The 15,276-nt window shown below is 42.8% G+C and overlaps 1 protein-coding gene across 2 annotated transcripts in view; it reads left to right on the top strand.

The window, feature by feature from the left end:
* Window positions 1-12,511, top strand: part of SUPT3H (SPT3 homolog, SAGA and STAGA complex component) — a gene marked incomplete at both ends in the record, with an annotated part of 256,234 nt that extends 243,723 nt beyond the window's left edge. For both annotated transcript variants that reach the window (XM_079532801.1, XM_079532800.1), the window contains one exon: window positions 12,470-12,511. In XM_079532801.1, coding sequence (XP_079388927.1) covers window positions 12,470-12,511 — 42 coding nt within the window. The remainder of the gene's footprint in view (window positions 1-12,469) is intronic.
* Window positions 12,512-15,276: the final 2,765 nt, after the last annotated feature.

Below are 15,276 nucleotides of genomic sequence, written 5' to 3'. Positions count from 1 at the left end.
CATCTGTCCTTTCTACTTCATCACCTTAGCATCTGAAGCCCAGTCTGGCTTCTCTCTGTCCCTTACTGGAGTTCTGTGCGGTATGCCAGTAACATGGGAAGCTGAGGAGTAGAGTCCTCACCATGCATTGTGCTACAATGGTGCATATCCTTGCCCTGTACAATGACAATCAGCTTGTTCCTTCACAGTACGTGCTGATGGAGGCTTCTGTGGAATATCATTTACAGCCGTGTTGTCTTTGTAGATGCCTTCTACGACGTGAGAACACTGATGAGTGGAGGGGGAGGGGGTCAACCTTCCACTTCCCATATGGAAAACATCTGTAACTGGCAATACATCTCCCTCTAAAGAAATGTGCTGCTGTTTCATAGTTTCTTCAAAGTGTTACAGAGACAAAAGGTATCAACTTGAATTTTTACCACTATCGACTATATCAACTTGAATTTTAAGTGATGCCCCAGTCTCTAGAGCCATTTACTGTAATAGCAAAGTAGTCTTTTAAACGAGACAGACAATAATGTTTTACACTGTCTCATACAAAAAGAATGTAACATCAACTGCAAAAGTATAGAGTAGTCAAAGTGCTCCAAAAATAAAACAAAAGAAACAATATTGTGCCCTTTTATTGTGGCCCCTTAGCTACAGTCCTCTGAGAGCAGCGCTGATTGATGTCAGTGGTGCAACCTAAAAATTAATGTCAATTACCCAAAACAAAACGCACATAAGTGATGTTAAGGGTCTGATTTCAGTCCACAAAAGGCAGGAAATTCAGAGCTACTGGAGGGCTGAAAACCTGGATTTGACATTCCTGTCTTACCAACAGTCATTCTGCTTGGGTTGAAAGAAGAAACAAAGAAGAAAGGAGTTACACCATTATAATAAATAATGTGACCGAGACAACACACTCTCTCTTTGCCAAAGTCTGGATCCACTGGGTGCCATTACTTTTAGGACCAGCAACTGCAATGTGTTCTAGGTTTGGGGCTTAATAATTCCCCTACTACCCTTCTGCTTGCTTTTTTTTTTTTTTTTTTTTTAAATGTAAACACTTTAGTTAGCAATACCTCCTAATGAAATCTAACTGACTCTTCATTGTCAGTAATTGTTTATTGTTTCTGAATTTCCAGCAATCGGAAGCGGGGATGTTGCTGTTGGCATGTTCAGTGCATGTTATGTGTTTGATGCGATAGTTCTGCATCCGAACAGGATCGACCCTGCGCTCTTTGATAAATGAACATGCGGTAATCGAGCTGTTCTGGTGTCAGCATGCACACAAATCAAAATGTTCTTACATCAAAGAGTGCTTATGAAAAAAAAAAAGAAAAAGAAAAAAAAAAACTTTCATGCAGCATTTAAATATTCCTCGATGTTATTAAAAAAATATGGGCTGCGATATCATGAAAAGCCCTTGATGGAGATACAAGCGGATAATCCATCTCCCTTTTTGTAAGCCTGTATTTAATGACCGAACGGTGGCAATCAGCCAGGAGAATCTTAAGGCCTGACCAGTTTGTTTCTAGGCGAGTGTCAGTTTTGTACATGCACATATAAATACATATCTTCTGTAAAATAGGATACAAAAGAAAAAGACAAGGGAGACAGTGGTGCTCAGGAAGAGAAATGTTGATGTGATGGGTCAGAGCGATGAGATATTGTTAATAACATTGGCCTGGACTAGCAGTTCAAAGAAAGTTTCATTGAAGTAAAATTGGCCAAAGTAAGTAACGTGTGTAAGTCGGTCTACAGAGAGGAAAATAGTATGAAAATTCAGATTCAGTTATTTTTTCCTTGCAACATAAGTGTTACCTCTGTCTCTGCGGACCGATCAGTCAGGAATGAAGGAGAGGAAATTTTAATGAATTCTAGGAAGGACATTTTGGAATTCTGCCTTTCTGAACAACTGCTCAGCGTCTCCAGGATGGGCCATTTTGCCAAGATGTTGGGCAAGTACAGAACAGACAGAAAGGCATCTGTAAGTTCATATGTAACTTGAGCCACTCATTAGGAAGACTAGAAGTCCATCTTTTCCTGTCGGGGAGCGTTCCCAACAAGTGAAGATTGGTTTTAGTGTAATTCAGAAAAAGAGCTGGCCTTCTTCAGTACCCCAGGTTTCTCAATCCATCCTTGCATCTTGTAGCTTGATAGAAGTTCCTTGAAGGTACAACACAGCCTGGGCAACCCGAGGGGCTTTCAGCAGTCTCGGTGCGCTGGGCAGCGTGCCATTAGTGCTGTCTGTGGTCTTGGGACCCCAGTGCAAATGTGTGAGGAGTCTGTCCTGCAGGAAGGAGCGCTCACCTCGGCAGGGAGCCTTTGGGGGAGCAGGAGGAAGCTTCACAGCCTGCAGAACTGCAGGCCTGCAGCACAGGCAGTGGTTGGAGGAGACTCCTGTGTCGTTGTGTCCCCACTTGCTCATTTACCAAAGAAGCCACCCACAGCTGAGCTCTTAATGTGCTCGGCATGTTTCAGCACTGAGGCCCTAATTGCACGCTGTCGGCAGATAGTGAGCAGGGCCACGATCACACGCCCAACTTCCACGGATCTGTTATTGTTCACAGATGACCAGATCGTTCCTGTTACCAATTGCTTCCTTCTCTTATCCACTGTGCAGATACCAAGTAAATCTGTTCTTCATGCTGCTTTCTTTTCCACATCCTCTTGCTTAGATCTGGCTGGAATGGGATAAACGTGGCATTGCTTTGACATGGCCGGCAAAGTCTAACATTGAATTGAATTGCCATTTCAGGGGGGAGGATCTTCCTGTGATTATCACCAATTACAAGCCAAGTGTTAACTGCTCAAAGGAATTAGCTGCTCTGCCTTGTGTTTTTTTTACGTGCACAAGGAGTGGGGCAGCTTGCATGTAATTAAAGAACAACTTTTAATTTCCTAAATTGTAAATGCTTCCTCTCATCAAAAATCAAATAACCGTACCAATATATGCCTGGATTAAGGTTCAAATAAGAGATGGGTCTTTGTTTTGAAGGATAAGCACGCTTAGTTTCACATGCCATTTTTTTCAGTTCCGATTGGATCGTGGTCTTTAGAAGTTCAGTAGGGACTAGAAAGTGTAGTTTGATTTGGGGCTATTTCTAATATGAATACCATAAAACCTGGTAGTGTACAATAATTTATTCTGCTGCCGAAGTATTGTTTTAGCTGAGTAAACTGCCTCCGCACTTGGATGCTTTTTTCCAGCGAGCAGCAGAAATACATGTGAAAGATCGATTGGATGTCAGTCTAAAGCCTAATCCTAGGTAATTTATTCCGTTTTACCTGAGAGAAAGCTCCAAATATGTGTTCTTCTGTTTTTAATCAGTCCAACTACAATTGATTCAACTTTTGCCTGAATAAGGAATGAGTAAAAACTGAGCGAGAGCCTCAAGATTTGGCTCTTATTCATTAACCTCAGGGCAGATTTCATTTTGTATGATTTTTAAGCTATTAAAATGTTGGTTGGCTTCCATTTGAGCTCAAATTCCTAATATCACCAAATAATTATGTGTAGATGATGAAATGAAAAAACAGGCCTGTAGTCTCCGAACGCACATTTCAGTCTGGGTGGCTGAAATGGCTCATAACGTTCAATGCATGAAAATGGGGTGGATTGAATAAATTAGCAGAATCACAAAAGGAAACCACTATAGGAAATAGTTTTACACGTGTAATCACTGAAATACTCTAGTGAATGTGTCAATCTGTACTAAATAAATATATTTGTTTATAGACATGCTCTGTATTAGCTTCCACTCTTTCACAGCACTTTGCCAAACAAAATCCCGCTAGAAGTAGGATGTTCGCACCCGAGTAGGAGTTTCTTGGATAAATATTTTTTCTATATTGAGACCAAAACCACTTCTACAAATTTCAGACTTTGATTGAAATACTGTATTTCTTTTTGCTGTGTTTTTTGTTTTTTTCATGCTTTTTGCTTTCTTTTTTTTTCTTCCCCTCCCCCCTCCCCCTCCCCCCCAATCTCCTCCACTGGCAGCCACTGATGCATTACCTTAATTCCTCCTACCTCCCACCGCTCCGGTGCGCGGGAGCCGGCTGCGGACAGACTGCATCCGTCAGTCGATGTGCGTGGCTGGAGGGCCTCCACCCAAACACCACCACCCACTAAGGACCTCAGAACCTGAGAAAATTCCTCTTTTTCCAGAGGTACTGTCCCATGTCCTCTGTGATACACTCACTTCCCCAAGAACGCATTGCACTGAATCCAAAAGGAGAGTAGAGATGCTGCGCCCTCTGCCACGTGCGTTCGCACAATGTCTGCAGAGGGTGGGAGGGAGAAGAAGCATGTTGCAAAATGCCATTAGATGTTCTTTTTTTGGTACAACAATTTCAGCAGTTTCAAGAAAAGAATATGAGTGGAATATATCCTTTTTTTGTCCCTGATGATTTATTTCAGAGTAATACTCTCTCCTCCTCTCCCAATACCTTCCAAGTTCAGCCTTCATTTCTGTACCTCTGGTATTTTAGCCATTACAATGGGAGATACAACACAATGAAAATAATAATTGTTGAATAGCATGTAGTATTTCCAAAGTGCCGTGTATTAGCTCCATAATTAATCAATCCTGAAAACAGTTTTAAGTGAATGATGGTATTTCTGTTTCAAAGGCAGGGGAAATTGAAGCGCAGCAACATTAAGTGGTTTGTCTGAGGCCACACAGCAAGTAAGTGTCGGAGCTGGGAGCTGAGCCCAGCCCTGGCTCCTGCCCTTGTGCTCAGACGACTGTACCACACCATGCTGTTTCCAAATAAATTCACTAAAAATCATATGCTAAGCTCTTGAGCAGCAGAGACTTCGTAGGGGCCATTTAACCCTCTGATGTTACACTCTACATTAAAAAAAACTCTCCAGCAGCAAACGTTGAGAAGAGACATCCTTGGAGAGCATAAGCCATCCATGTTATTTCAAGCTGAGTTCTGCCATATTGCAAGTTGAAAAAAGTTTTGTTAGTAGTGGTAAAATTTCAAATGGGAGGGCAGTGAGCAAGGCTCTGCAGTGCCCTTCAGAGGTTTCAGCACTCGTCCATACCTAAAGTCTTTTCCATCCATATTTCACCATTGTGCTTCCATTAAGGTGAGGAATTAAGCATCCCCTAGGACACCAGAGTCCAAAAGGCTGTGCCCGTCGAGGTCTGGGCTGTGCTTTGCACATCAGACTCACCTCTAACCTGCTTCTCAGCATAAGAGATGGGGCAGGAGCCCCACTTCAGGTTTTGCAGCCTGGGGAAGGAATTCTTCTCCTGGGTTGACCCAGGGGCAGCACTTGGGTCTGGGTAAAGACTCAGGAGAGGGTTTTTTTCCAGTGTGAGAGGGAATGTCTTCTGTTCTCAAACAATTAAAAGGAGTTTCTTGCTCTCAGACAAATAAAGCCTATTAAACTTGGTGGCAGAGATGGGAAGAGCTTTGCAAAAATATGTTTGTTTTGCAAAGCTGGCTGCCAAGTGTTGTTTTATAGTTCCATTTTTCCCTTCTTTCTCCGCTGTTTACAATACCCTCTGAGAAACTTAAAATGATCCTTCTCTCCCTACCAATTTTGTTCTTTTTTTCTTTTGGCAGGATCTGGTACCCCACTCCCACACCCCAGTTCTTGCTGCAACAGAAGCCATAATCCTTTGGCCTTGTTTTTCTTTCTTATAATTATCAGCCCAGCCCTGTGAGCAGCCTTTGCTAGTTAAGTGCAGCATCACAAATTTGGCAAAATGAGCTGAAGGTCAGCAATAAAAGCCCTACGTTTTGTCCTCCTTCCACTGGCAGTGTCACACAGAGGTGTCTGAGAAATGCATTTGGGCCTGGTTTGTCAGAGATCCTGCGTTTCCACCAGCCTTGAGAATGGCATTATTCCCAGTACAAGAAAGCAGAAATAAAAAAAGCTGGGCATTTCAGATCTACACAATGTTCTTTAACAGACTTGGATGATATAGCCTGGATGTATCCTGGTCCTGGGCACAGCAACACTCTTTTACGTGACCATTGAAAAAAATTTACACCCTTGGCAATTAAAAGTAGACCAGGACTGCCTTTGCTGGAAAGCATTTTTGTTACAGACCATGGAAGGATAGTTTAGTGAGGCAGTGCTTTTATCACTGCTCATGGTACGTAGTAGGGGGGTCGAAACTAGATGATCATTGTGGTCCTTTTCAACCCATGCCATTCACAGAATCACAGAATGGCCTGGGTTGGAAGGGACCTCAAGGATCACGAAGCTCCAACCCCCCTGTGGCATGCAGGGCCACCAACCTCCCCATTTCGCAGCAGCCCAGGCTGCCCAGGGCCCCATCCAACCTGGCCTTGTGTACGGTGTGCTAAAGCTCTCAGTGTCACTGCTGCAGCAGTGGAGCTCACGGGCTGGGAGCACACCTGCTCCATTCACTTGTTCTCTTTGTGTTTCTCGCACCTAACTGCGATTCCTCGGGGACAAACTGAATGGTGCTGTGATTCTAGAACAACCTCTGCTGTATGGATGAATGGATGTTGCAGCTTTCAGCACGGCTGTCTGGCCCCATCAGAAATGAAACCCAGGCAATTTCATGATTGCAGCAGGGGAGATCACTTGGGGCTAAACCTGGGTGTTTACACATATATATTTGGGATTTGTTATTCATTATTGACCACTTACTAGACGTCATATACTTTAAAAGTTCCCTCACTCTCTGAGTAATATCAGACATCTGTGCTTTGGCTACTGATTAAAGATGGATTTGTAGAGCTGGAGCCTTCAGTGCTATTGTTTTGAATTGGAGAGAGAGTTAGCCATTCTATTTCTTTTGTAACATGTATATCCTTTTAATAAGGAGAGTTTATATCCACACAAATTTATTTAGACCTAAACAGAAGCAGCTAATTCTAAACAACATGTGGATTCTCTTTTTTAAACAATGTTGCTTATACTTTGCCTCCTAAACTAATTATTATTTTAATCTCTAAACAAGCTGACACTTCTTTGCATGTGGTTTGTCTATGCAGGCTGGGAAAATTAGAAAAGTAACCTTCTAATCACAGTGTTTTTAATGGAGATGTTCTTATGTATTAAGAGCTATGAATGTGTCCAGAGTGACTCGTTTGATATTATGGTGGGCTAATGAAATTTCAGAGTTAACATTCCACAAATAAAAGGGAAAGAAGGCACAGGGAGAAAGGGAGCAGATTTAAAATTAGAGAATCTTTGTGTTTTATGGGTTCCAGGTTATTTGGAATGGAATGAAAGCTAATGCTACATCCTTTTTTCCATTCTGCCAGCCAGTGTCTGATCCAAGAATGTCTCTTGTTTAAAGGGCAGGGCTCCCTCCACTGTTCTTAAATAAAGGCTTTCACTGTCTGAGATCTAATCCTCCCTGATTTTCACAGTAACGTTGTATGACTGCACGAGGAGAATTATTTAATGAAAAAAAGTTTTGCATATGATTCCCCTATCGTGAGCCTGTTCAAGTCATATGGTTCGATTTACATTTATGCAAATATCAGAGAATAGAGCAAAATTACCAAAGGGGGAAAGGACTGGGGCATGTCACAAACAAGATGTGCCTATTTGTATTTATGTTTGCTAATGAAATTCAGCCATGACTTGCTCTTTTATTTTTATGTCTGTCTGCCATTCCACTTCATGCAGTGTAATTAAGCCACTTGCCCACACACATACAAAAGGATAGCAAGAGAGGGAGACTTCAAGTTTCAAAAATGCTGTTTGTAATGTGCTTATGAAGGACCTTTGACATGGTCCCCCACCATACCTCTGCACTGGAGAGGATTGCCAGTTACAGCCTGGAGAAGAGAAGGTTGCAAGCAGACCTCAGTACGGCCTTCGAGTATTTGGAGAGTGATTACAAATAGGAGGGAAATCAACTTTTTCCATGGGTAGGTGCACAGGACACGGGGAATGGTTTTAAACTAAAGGAGGGAAGATTCAGATTAGATGCTGGGGAAATCAGCTTTTTCCATGGGTAGATGTACAGGACACGGGGAATGGTTTTAAACTAAAGGAGGGAAGATTCAGATTAGATGCTGGGGAAGTTTTTCTCTGAGAGGGTGGTGAGGTGCTGGAACAGATTGCCAAGAGAGGCTGTGGATGCCCCATCCCTGGAGGTGTTCAAGGCCAGGTTGGATGGGGCCCTAGCAATCTGAGCTAGTACCTGGTCTAGCAGTTAGCAACTCTGCTTGTGGCAGTGGGTTGGAACCTGCTGATCCTTGAGGTCGCTTCCAGCTCAAGCCATTCAATGATTCTGTGAGCTCTGATGCGAGTTTTATCATCTTCAAATGATACAGGAGATCAAATTCTCCAGTGATTTGAAATACTGTCTCACCTTTAATGTCGGTATAACTGCAGAATTAAACTAGTGGAAGATTTGACACAATAAACCTTAGTGTCTGGGGTGTCCACTGGAGATTTCCCTTGATTTTCCAAAATTTATCCCAAATAAGAATTTAACACATAACAGCCCACTGTTCCAACAGATTTGCAGCTGTTTCTTTCTCTTGCCAAAATTATTCTTTCTTGTCATGCTGCAGCTGAGAAGTACTATAAATTGTTAAGTGGAAACCATTTCTAGTTAAGATATCTGTTCAGAAGTCTTTGTTTTCTAATCTGACATATTCCCAAACCTGGGAGTACTCAAACCTGGGAGTACTCAAATCTTGGGGCTTAGCTCATGTCTGTTCCTGTAAATCACACCTTCAGTGTACCTGCGTTAAAAAATGATATGATTTCTGCCACATAAGTTGGCCCTACAAGCTTTTCACTAAACTGCCTCATTTCGTGTGACCTACTTTGGGAACAGGAGTTTTGCTGCATGGAGCAGCTTTTTGAGGTCCATCATAAAATCTTACCCTGTGCTCCTGCTGCAGGAGAGACACGGGGCTGAAAAAGAGAGTAGAAAATTACATTGCTTTTCATGATTCTTAGGGATTTACTTCACTATTAACATTTTGTTCCAGGTTGCCTCTTTATGCTATTAGTTTTGCCTTCTTCCACCAAACCAAGGACAAAGCACAATCCTGCTACTAGCTGACTGACAGAGATGAGCACTGCTCATCTTTTCTACTTCATCGCCCCTTCTTTCAGATTGTTAATAAATAAATGAATAAATAATGATCGCATTCCTTGAGCAGATTTCAAAAATATCAAAATCCAATATGCTTTGGGAAGTTAGAAGGCACAACATTTTCTGGGCGGATTTCCTGGTACAGTAGGCAAGTAGATGACGACTGATTCAATGCAGTGCAGAGACTTAACTGGCATGAATTTGGGATTGCCGTGTTATTTGCAAATGCAAAAAAAAAGCCATGAGAAGGTTCTTCAGTAGCCTGAAATGAAGAAAATGCACCCATGTGGTGCAGAGGCCAGGAGGTGGAGCATGCAGCAGCAAAATCGTCATGCCTTTTCCCAACATGGGAACACGTGGCAAGAGTGGAAATGGGCAATGAAGGTCAGTTGCTGCTTTCTTTTTGGTTCACCCTGCTGGGTTCTGGTTGTGGATAGCAGCAATCTGTCCTTTTAATAAAGGCAGGAAAAAGGGTGAAAAATATGATAGCAAGAAACCCAATGAGTTTCTATGAGCTAGATTGACTTGGTAAGGTTACATCAACTTCCTGTAGCACGAGATTTGTTCTGGGAAGGTGGACTACACGATTTGTGCCAGCAAGGTGGTTTCCCACATCTAAAAGGTGGTCTCTTGCTCACCCACACACGTAGAGGGTGCGGTAAGAGGCTGTAGGACCTTCAGCCATGGCAGAGAGTCAGCCCACAGCAGGAAATATCAAAGCACAGGCTGGGAGACAGTACGTTTGGAGAGAGAGCACACACAAAATTTGGATGCAATAAATGCCTTTCCAAACTGGGCTCCAGAAATTACATTGAGCTTACATTATCTCCTAACATTGGGCCATAGCAAATACATGCCAGCAAAATGGGCACAGCTATGGCCTGTCGTTTTGATTCCACATCAGGGGTCTGCATCATCCTCTAGCTGTAATTCGGAGACAAAGAGTCTTTCTTTTCTCTAAAGCTGGCTACTTCCAAAGTGGCATAAAGCACCCAAAAGCCTCATCCAAACCGCAGCCACAGCAGATGACTGTCACATCCATGCACATCTCTCTTGCAAAGGCACGCGCACGCAAGGCTTATAGGAAACATCATGCTGTTTCTCCTCACAGTTCTTGGCATGCAAAGATACGCCTTTTACTTTCATGAATTCAGCTGTATACATCTTTGTGATAAATGGTGTAGCTCAGGACTGGGGAGCGCCTGTAAAATAGCTCCGCAATGCATAAATGTATTTTGGAAGTTAGGCTTTATTATCTAGCAGTGTATCAACATGAGAAAGAAGTGTTATCTTATTATGGAATGGGATGAAACAAACTTCCTCCTGTGAAATACTGATTTCCAAACCGGTTACCTTTAAGCTGAGGTTGAAGATAAAGATTGTTTCTTGCTTCAATTTGTGGCTAGATTCCTTAATAAACTATGCATATATCAGAATGACTTTCTCTGGCTTGGGGTGGTTGAAGTGTGTTGTTTTCATTATTGCTGAGTTTCAAAATGGCTTCAGGAATTTCGTTGGCCCTTTCCAAAAAAACTCAACTTCGGGCAGAGATTAAAGCAAAGGAAATTTCAGCCCAAGGGCAAATGTTTCACCAAGTTTAAAGTATGTGAAACAGGGAGCTTAGGAGGAAATAGTTCTCAATCCTAACTATAGCCACGCTAGCTATAATATATGGCTAAATATAGACCAGTGGGTGTGCCCAGCTTTCTGAAGGTGTTATCCTTCCTCCTCTAAGGCTTGCTTCTAAAATGACCTTTCCAGGGATATAATGAACGCTGTAATATTGCCCGTGTTGGAAAATGTTAAGCTGTGTTATTTCCCAGGTGAGCCCAGCCAAGCCCGGCTTTGCTCCGCGACCAAAATTCCTTTTGTAAAATTCAACCTTTTATCTTTCATATGAATCCAGCGTTGGGTTCATTGATCTCCAAGCAAACTGCACGATAGCCCCGGATATTTTGTTTATGTGTTAAAGGTTCTCACTTGGGTCACAAACCTCTGCAAAAATACCGGGGTCAAAGAGCTAAAAGCATTGCTTTTGCTTTTGCATCAGCTTCAAAATGCCAGCCCTAATGTCCTGGGCAGGCTGCACATCCAAACTCCCTTGGACTTGCTGCTTGTAGTTGTGGGAATGTGTTGGCTGCTCTGTTTTTGTGCATTTCATGTTTGGGTATAGAGTCTTTGGATTTATTTTCTTTGTTTGCTGTGATACTGTCATGGCTGATGAGTTGCTGGGTATCTCCCCACACTCATGTTGCACTCTGTGGCTTTGAACCATATAAGTTCGGTGTGAATGTGAGGGATGCTGCATTGAACATCTTGTACGTGTATCGTTTTTCCATACTCAGTGTCTGCAAATGCACACTTGCAGTTTTTGAAACTATTTCCTTACAATTCAGAAGAAGAAATACTAAGCTGTCATCCTTTGTCTTAATGATTCTCTTCTAGTTTAAGTGAGGAGTCTTTGATAATGCTGAAATTCATTAGGAAATTGCTAGTGAGGAACTGAAACCAGCAGCTCAGTGTGGCACTGCCTCAGTGCATGAATGCGAGAGCTGCAAAGTACGTATCTGATGTCTGTAATTTCATTTTCGGAACTGGATGACTGCTGAAGGTGAACCAAGTAAAGCAAAAGTATTTAAGCTTTCCTTTTTGAAAATGCCATTAATATCTAAAAACAAAATGCATTTCTAAAGCAAGAATATCCCCTTAAAATATAGAGTTTCCAGCGTGCCTGGGTTAAAAAGGCAGAGCTTCCTATATTGATTCAGAAGGAGACGTTAAAAATGCATGAGAGGTATTTCAGTTGCCATATCTTGTACGTTTTTCCCTTTTTTTTCTCAAATGCTGTTTAACTCTTGTGCTCCTTTATCAGTGGAAGTGCTCCACCCCAGGTTCGTATGATTTTGTACTGACCAGAGTGTCTCTAAGATCCGTTTGGTTTGGTTGGCTAGGGATTACACCAGTGTCTGCTTACATAGCTTTAGGCTCACGCTACCAAGCAGGCTTGGAAACCCGTAATGATCCCGTAATCTCTGGGCTATTAGGGCAGTTAGGTTGGAAGCAATTCTCCAGCGCACTGAATGGAGAACACATGCTTCTAAAGGACAAACGGCTTCGGTATAATAGCGTATTTTTGGACTCATCTATTTTGCAGGCAGTTAACAAAATAGGATGTTACATTTTTGCATCTCTCTCCCTTTCCTGAAATAGAGTCACTAACCACTTGTTAACCACACTGATTTTTTAATCGTCGAAGTGGTTGCTCGCAGCTTCCCCACCAGAAATGTTCAGATTAAGCACACTATTAGATTGCAGCCAGAATAGTCTACAAAACAGGAAGAAAGCCTCGCCTCCCTCCCTGCCTTCTTCTCTTGTTTAAGTTGACATGATAATTCATTACAGATTTTCTCTTTCTTTGACAGAGTGCCTACCGCAGAAATGGGATGACTTTTCTCGCCTGCTGATATGGATGTGGCTGCAGCAACAGAAAAGACAGTGTTATATTAAGGTGATTTTCTCTTCCCCTCCACGGAAGGAACAAAAAAACACAAGCTCCAATGTCTCCGCATGGCAGTGAGTGGGCTGGTTTGTTGTGACTATCTGCTGGCTGACTCCGTCTCTCTTTCCAGCCCCCTCAATCGTTATTCTTGTTTACTAGCTGGAACATTTAGCTAATTAATGGCAGGATGTTTGGGATAGCGTGTAGGTGGATAAGAATGCAGATCGCACCAGTTTGATGTTTGCAGGGGACTTGCTGCTGTCAGCCCCTTTGTAAAACGCCATGTCATCTTTACTCAGTTGTTTGGAAGTCTGTGTGTTTTGGTAGCAGTGTTGTTTTGGGAGGCAGGACGGGGCAGAAAGAGGCCAAAGATATTCTGAGTTTTCCATGATTTTTACAAAAAGCCAAAAACCTGCAGTGCTTTCCACTGCGTTTCCTCCAGTCATTCCTTCCAGCTCAATGCAGGAAGGGGCTTTTAGATAAGAGCAACAGCAGAGAAGAGCTCGGGCAACCTACACTTTATCACAAAGGCTTGTCACAGACCCAGCACCAAAGCAGCCAGCCCCGAGTTCCCAGTGCTGCCATCTCTCCCTGCTGCACTCCCGTAGGAGCCCAACCCACCAGGGGAAGGCTCTGCAGCCATTTGGCACAAATCTGCCCCACTCCCTCAGCATTTCCCAAAGTATCCAAACAGCCATGGCCCCTCAGCGATTCTAGATGCAGGCTGCATGCAGCATGCCGCCCGAGGAGATGTTTTCCCCATCACCAACAAAAGCAACATTGCTGTTGGATTCAAAGAAGAAATACGCCCTTCGTTGCCTTTCTGTATTTCAGCTCACTTTGTTTGTTTTCAGATCTACTTTTCAAATCTCAGCCCCTCACTCTACAATTCTTCCCGTCCCCCTCTCCACCAGCCCAGTCTGTCCTCACCGACGGATTCGTTTCTGCACATTAAATCCGTACAAATATAGAGCTAACCACAAGGAGCTGAACCAGAGAGAAGGGCTTATGCCTCAGCCCATCCCTGGGATCTGCTGCCTGTGTCCCTGGGGCAGCCCAGGGGTCTGCGTCAGCCGCCTGGAGCACAGGCTTCAAATCTGACTTAAACCTCAAATTAAGACGGAGCACTCAAGGGATCAAGGGGAGATCAGCAAAATATTACTTTTATATAGTGCAGCCGTCCTCCTCCTTTGTGCTGAGTATGTGAGGTCTTAACTTTTACTCCCACCGCATGGTATTGTGGTCATTTGTAAGTGGTTTTCTTGCCCGGCTTTCCTGGACCTGCTTGCAAAAGCTTTAGAAGTATCTGTATATTAAACAAACAGAAAAATGCCTCTTCTCCTTGCAACCAAAATGCTGCCAACATGACCTTTGTACGTCAGATATTACTGCCACTCGTCAGTTGTTTTGGGTTTTTTTTTTTTGTGCCCGCTTAACCTTCTGTATTCTGGAATTAATCTGTGTGCAAAGGAGTACAAGCATACACCACCGGCTATTAAACGGAGTTGGGAAGCTTTCTGATGTTCCATCTGTGCTTGTTGAAATATATGATTAAACTTTTCTTTTTATCATCATTCTTATTTTTGTTGGCATCCTTCATCACGGAAAATTACATGCTTGCTGTAAACATCCCGGCTCTTCGAGAGGACACCAGCATTTATTGTATTTAGTTTCGATCTGCAGGCATATAGACAGAAGGGACTGTTTCAGGCACTGGGTAATGGAATCAAAATTCCTTCCGTAACTATATCTCTCTCAGATTTTACATTTTAAAATATGCACAAGCAGGGAAAATCCTGGCACTTACTTTTTAACCGGTCTGCCCAAAGTCCCAGAGAATGAAGACTCAACATACATTTCTCTAGGAAATATGACAGGTCGTGTTTTTGTTGGTCTGCCGTGTGTTTGTCTATCTTGAACAGCCTGACAGGCAATTATTTATAAAATCTGGGTTTGCCCAATAAGCCCATTTAATAACCTTTCTCTTCTCTACATAAGCCATGCTCTGAACGGAGAGTAGAACAAGGTATGTTATGTCTCCCTACCCTATACTTGCCAGGTTATTCTTACAGCAGTAAGGAATAGCTTTTGCTCATCATCATAGAATCATAGAATCACAGAATGGCCTGGGTTGCAAAGGCCCACAGCTCTCTTCCAGTCCCAACCCCCTGCTGTGTGCAGGTCGCCAACCAGCAGCCCAGGCTGCCCAGAGCCACATCCAGGGTTGAAACTTGATGATCTTAAGGGTCCCTTCATAAACACTTCGCCTTGTAACTAAATAGATAGTGATATTTGCCACAAGTCCAACTACCAGTTGAAACTTAGACTGTTAGGCTTTGTTTGTTTGTTTGTTTGTTTTTGCCTAGAAGTGAATCACCTTGCCCAACGTTGGATTTTTTCAGACCTCTCCAATGTATGCACAGGTAGAGGCAGTACAAGTGGGGGACCGTGGTGGCACACATAAAGTCCAGGGCTTTGTTTGGAGGGCACGGAGCCAGCACAAAGCAACAGAGCCATCCCTGAAGGAATTGAATGTAAATGTGATGGTTTAAATAAGGCCAGATGCCTTACAAAGCTATTTTAAAAGCTGTATCTTCTCATGTAGCTTTTTTTTTCCCCCCTCCTTAAGATAATGATGTTGCTTTTAAAAAACAGTAAGAGAAAACAGCTCTCATGTATTGTGGGGAGACAATAATCAGATACATTAACTTTCATAAATCACTGAAATGT

This window comes from Tetrao urogallus (genome assembly GCF_951394365.1).
Source record: "Tetrao urogallus genome assembly, chromosome: 2".
In the NCBI taxonomy this organism is placed as follows: domain Eukaryota; kingdom Metazoa; phylum Chordata; class Aves; order Galliformes; family Phasianidae; genus Tetrao; species Tetrao urogallus.
Note: the sequence above shows the minus strand (reverse complement) of the source record. Positions and strands in the feature narration are given on the sequence as shown.